General features: G+C 38.2%; 1 protein-coding gene across 1 annotated transcript in view; it reads right to left on the bottom strand.

Annotated features, from left to right (window-relative positions):
• LOC138042775 (titin homolog) overlaps positions 1-5,000 on the bottom strand; it is a 21,912-nt gene that overhangs the window by 16,289 nt on the left and 623 nt on the right. Inside the window, exon 2 of the mRNA XM_068888776.1 lies at positions 973-2,523. Coding sequence (XP_068744877.1) covers positions 973-2,523 — 1,551 coding nt within the window. The remainder of the gene's footprint in view (positions 1-972; positions 2,524-5,000) is intronic.

Here is a 5,000-nt window from a genome sequence, read left to right as displayed (position 1 = left end):
GTCTGGTTTATTAATAAAATCGTCGCGCGTAAAAATAAGCGAATTGCGAAATTATTTTACAAAGATAAAACTAATTACATCATATTCAAAATGGACTGGGCCTTACAATAATAAGAGGATAAAATACAATAATTAGATAAAAAACCTAGAAATTAGAAATATATCAAGTTATACAGTGAATTCCCATAAGTTCCTAAATTACATGTCATGAGCGTAAAGGCACATTGCCGGGAAAAAGCTTTGTTTAAAGCATTCAGTTTTGCAACTTATAAGGGATGGTCTGTCTTTGTTTCAAAGGGAGCGGCCGCGAAGACAGGACTCGGGCTCATTTATCTTTGTAAATAATTTGCTACACAAACCCATTCTTCTTGTGTGAAGTGATACACACACGGTAGTAGCTAAGGCCTCTTGGTAGTGCAGTGCAGGAAAGATGATGCGCAGGGCCCGTTTCTGCACTCACTCGATGCTATCTGATAGTTTAATGGGGAGGGCATTTATGCCACACAGGACAACAGTATTCAAGGACAGACCTAACGAGTGCAAAATAAACCTTAAGTAGGTCGGCAGGTGGTACTCCACCGTGTTTGAGGACACAAAGAATTTGCAGCCTCTTTGATGCCTTAGCCACAACCTCATTAATGTGCAAATCCCATTTGAGATTACTTTGAATTGTAAGGCCCAATACTTTATGAGCATCGACTGACTCAAGGGCCTTAGTTTAGTGTCCATGGCCAAGGCTGATGGGAGATGGTCCACGACTCTACGAAAATGCAAAGTCATCTCCTTGCACTTTTTGGGGTTAAGAACCATAATTGTTTGTAGCAACCCAAGTGCTGATGCTGTCAAGTTCAGATTGCAAAATTGACACCCCGCGTGCACAATGATTCCAGACAACCACTGAATTGCATAATTTTCCACATGATTTCTGACAAAAACTATGATACAAGGCTTCTGAGCGCATGCGAAACAAACCTTTGGTTGTGGTATTGACCTCAATGCAGCACTGTATGACATTGGAACTGAAGGCCTTGGAGAGCTGCCACTGTTTGTACGCACACCCTTAACTTCCATTTCTATTGAGGGACTTTTAATTTTATTTTCACTTTCTTTTAAGTCAGGGAAATCCCCTCCCACTCTTATACTGTTTTGGTCTGTAAAAGATGAGTTGTTTACTTGAATCATTCCATGTTCCTGAGAATCAGAGAGCAAGTTAATGTTTGCTTTTGACACTGGACTTTTAGAACTTAATGCCAATGCTGCTGGTCCTGTTGTGCTGGCACTAAAGTTATTTAAATTGTTAGACTTCGTCAAAGCTTTGCCCTTCTTGTGCAAAACATCATGACCAACCCCTTTGTTGCATTCTAATTCTTCACACGTCTGTACATGTTGTAAATCTACAGTAATCTCCTCAGCTTCAGGAGTTCTTTTCTTCAGAAATCCAGTGCTGTGATTCTTGACACCTATAAATGAGCCTGTCTTGCTCACAACTTGAGGGTCAAAATCCCTTTTTATTCTCCAGTTGTCATCCGTATCACTTTTCAGTTTCCTGTAACTACCATTTCTTTTTATTTGGTTTCGATCTGCAGAATGTAATCTTGCTGTGTCCCCACATTTTACTTTGTCATAATATTTCTCTTCTTCCCTGGAATGATCACTATACCTGTTTCCACTTTTCACACCATTCTTTCCATCGTTAATGTTGACAGCTCTTTTGCTTGTGCTGTCGTAAGACGGAAATTTCTTTTTGTCCTTCTGATTGAAACTTTCTGTGGCAAAATTCTTTGCCAAATATTTTTCTTTCATTGGCTGGTTGCTGGTCACATTTTTGTTCGGTGCTGGGCTTTTTAGCTTATCACTATAGCTCATAGTTAAGCTAGGTGCCACACACCTTTTGTTCATAGTGTCCTCATCAACAGCATTGATGCTTCCAGTATTAACATCAGATTTGAGACTCACAGTAGGCGTTTCATGATGAGGAGATACTGAGGACAAGTTTTGTTGCAAGCCAGATGAGACTCTCAATCCGACCCAATCATTGTTTTCTTCTGAACAAACTTTATTCAGTGATTTGTCTGATAGTACCTGGTTGGCAGTCAAGCTATGTCTGCTTAAATGATTCTTCTCTCCTTGTTCAGTACACTCACCAAGTTCCTTTTTCTTTTTTTGTCTCCTTTTCTGACTCTCCTTTGAAAAGCTCTTGTTGTTTGAAGAGTCATTTGCATCATTCTTTAAAACACTATGTTCCTTATTCTGTTCACTTGCATGTTTGCTTTGCTGTTGTACCCTTGGGTTAGACTGAGGAGGTGGTGGAGTTAATGATCCTGAAAAGTGAAATTCTGGGACTTCAGTTGGAAGGGTGAAGCTAGAACCCTGATCACCGTGGTGAGGTGATGACCCAGGAGGGGTCAACGATACCGAAGGCTGGAATTCTGGGACTAACGGTGACAGGCTAGATTTGAGTGTTATCCTGCTGGGAACAAACTCAGGAACCGCTGCCGATAGTTTGGTGGGAAGATGGACTTTCTGCAAAAAGGACATGCAATGAATAAAAGAAATAAATTAATATTGATGGCAAGAAAACACAAGATGAAGATTTGCAATGATAGACTTTTATAAGAAAAAATCAATTGAAGAGTCAGAGGACTAGGAGACAAATAAATAATTATTACTCTTTCTGATCATTATAGTATATCTTTGCTTCTACTGCATGTAAGGAGAATGGGGTATTAACAGTGTTGAGTTATTAGGCATCGTAGCAATTTCTGTTGTCGAGTCTCCTGCTTTGGGTTTGTGCAGCAAGCCAATAACATTTTACCCAACAAGAGATTCTACGAATGTCGGTCGTTTCGCCAACGAGTCGTTTCACACACGGTCAGTTTGCAAACGTGTTGGGTTGATTCGCAAATGTCCGATAGTCTGAAAAGCCTTTTTGGGACGAGAATGAAGTTTGTATGTATGTATGTATAGTCAGTTCGCAAACCTCATATATTATGCATACTTTGTACTGTTTTGAAAGCTTAGTGATAAAAGCTTGTGTGTGAAACAATTAAATAGCCAACAAAAGATTCAGACCGAAATAAGAGTTTGAACAGACGAGCGCTGCCTTGTTTATTTGCGGAATGCTCCGATGGAATTTACTTCCCGCGAATTTGATTCCCATCTTAAATGCACTGTTAACCCTTTCACTCCTGTAAGGGCCACTGAGACTTAAAGATTTTGCTCTGTCTAACGCCAGACGATTTTACTCGTCAATGGAGAACCCCACAGGAGTGAAAGGGTTAAACTGCCAATTTTTACTGACTTGAAATTTAACGTTCAACATTGAAAATATTCTTTACCAATTTTATTTTTTTTTGTTTCATAATTCAGTTAGGATCAATAAATTAGTATTCACATTTGTAATGACTTGCCAATAGTTGACAATCAATAAAACACTTTTTGTTGTGTTTTTAAAGGAGTGATTTTATTGGACAATACCAGTAGCTTTCAACATTTTGCCTGAGAGGAGCGCTTTCTTGAATGGACGCTCAGGTAACTTTTTTAACAAACTTCAGGCTCAGCTTATAGCCAAGAGTTTTCCTTAGTTTTTAGGGTCTCAGCTTATAGCTGGGATTGGCTTATCTGTGAATAAATGCGGTAAGTACAATCCACACCTTTATTCACACTGGGATTAATAATCCTCCTACTGTCGCTTATGCGGCAGTTAGCAATTTTAAGAAGGTGAGACTTTTTCACCTTCATATTAATGATATGTATCCTAAACAATGCAAAGAACTGAAAACCCCAACAATATTTACCAATCACATTACAGTAACTGCAATTTCAATCCATGCTGAAATTGAGCACTGCATTAAAAAGGGGTGTGATTATTCCACTTAACTTCTCGAATACTCTCATGACAACTTGGCATCAAAACAACCATCTATGTGTAGACAATAGGTCCTTGTATAATTCTTGTAAATTACATGCTCTGTTAATAAAATTATAGTTTTCTAGCCACTATTGTATTGTAAATAATCATGCAATTCAGCCTTATTAGGCTGCCATGTGATTTTAATCTATCTATCTATCTATCTATCTATCTATCTATCTATCTATCTATCTATCTATCTATCTATCTATCTATCTATCTATCTATCTATCTATCTATATCTCTCTACCTAGGCTACCCCAAAAGCTTTGCCAAGGATATATTAACTGAAATAAAATTCTCAATGCGCAATACGGCTTTTAATAAAACAAACTAAAAACATCCAAGAAAATTATTCCTTTCATCACCACTTTCAATCCTGCTACACTGAATCTTACAAAGATCTTAAAATCCCCCAGTGGTTGCTTATCGGAAGGACAACAACCAGGAGTTATGTACGGTAAGGATCAAGTGACAGCATTACAACAACTTTCTGAAAATCTAAAGATCTAAACATGGTTGTGTGCTGAAGTAGTGTGTAGCTCGTAGATTTCTTCCGACACAAGTGACCCAAATATTCCTTGTCGATTGCGTTTTTCAGTTGTCAATAACAAATAGTTATGTTTTACTAGTAAGAGCCCCTTTATTATTTCCTACAAAAGCTAGGGGAAATTATGTAAAGAATGCCAACTCTTTGGTTGACCTTTGCTGTATGTTTTACAACACAAAAAGTAGCTAGTACTTGACTTTACCGGCATTTTTAAAATTATAATCTTACTCGCTGAGGTTTGCGAACTAACTATCAGGCGTTTGAGAACTGACTATATCGGATGTTTGCAAATCGACCCAATACTTTTGCGAACCGACTGTTGGCGAAATGACTCACTGGCGATACCTGTTGGGAATACACTCATCGATGGCGTTACAAGCACAAAACAAAATGCAATAAAATCTTAAGAGAGAACGAAACCTTAACAAAGAACCTTGTCAGGTCTTGGTGAACCTATAAAATGACTTACTGTTCTCGGCCTACTACTGAGAACTGCACTTTTGCAGGTTATTGTATACAATGCTATGTTTTCTTTGTTTT

This window comes from Montipora capricornis, chromosome 3 (assembly GCF_036669925.1).
Source record: "Montipora capricornis isolate CH-2021 chromosome 3, ASM3666992v2, whole genome shotgun sequence".
Classification (NCBI taxonomy): Eukaryota; Metazoa; Cnidaria; class Anthozoa; order Scleractinia; family Acroporidae; genus Montipora; species Montipora capricornis.
Note: the sequence above shows the minus strand (reverse complement) of the source record. Positions and strands in the feature narration are given on the sequence as shown.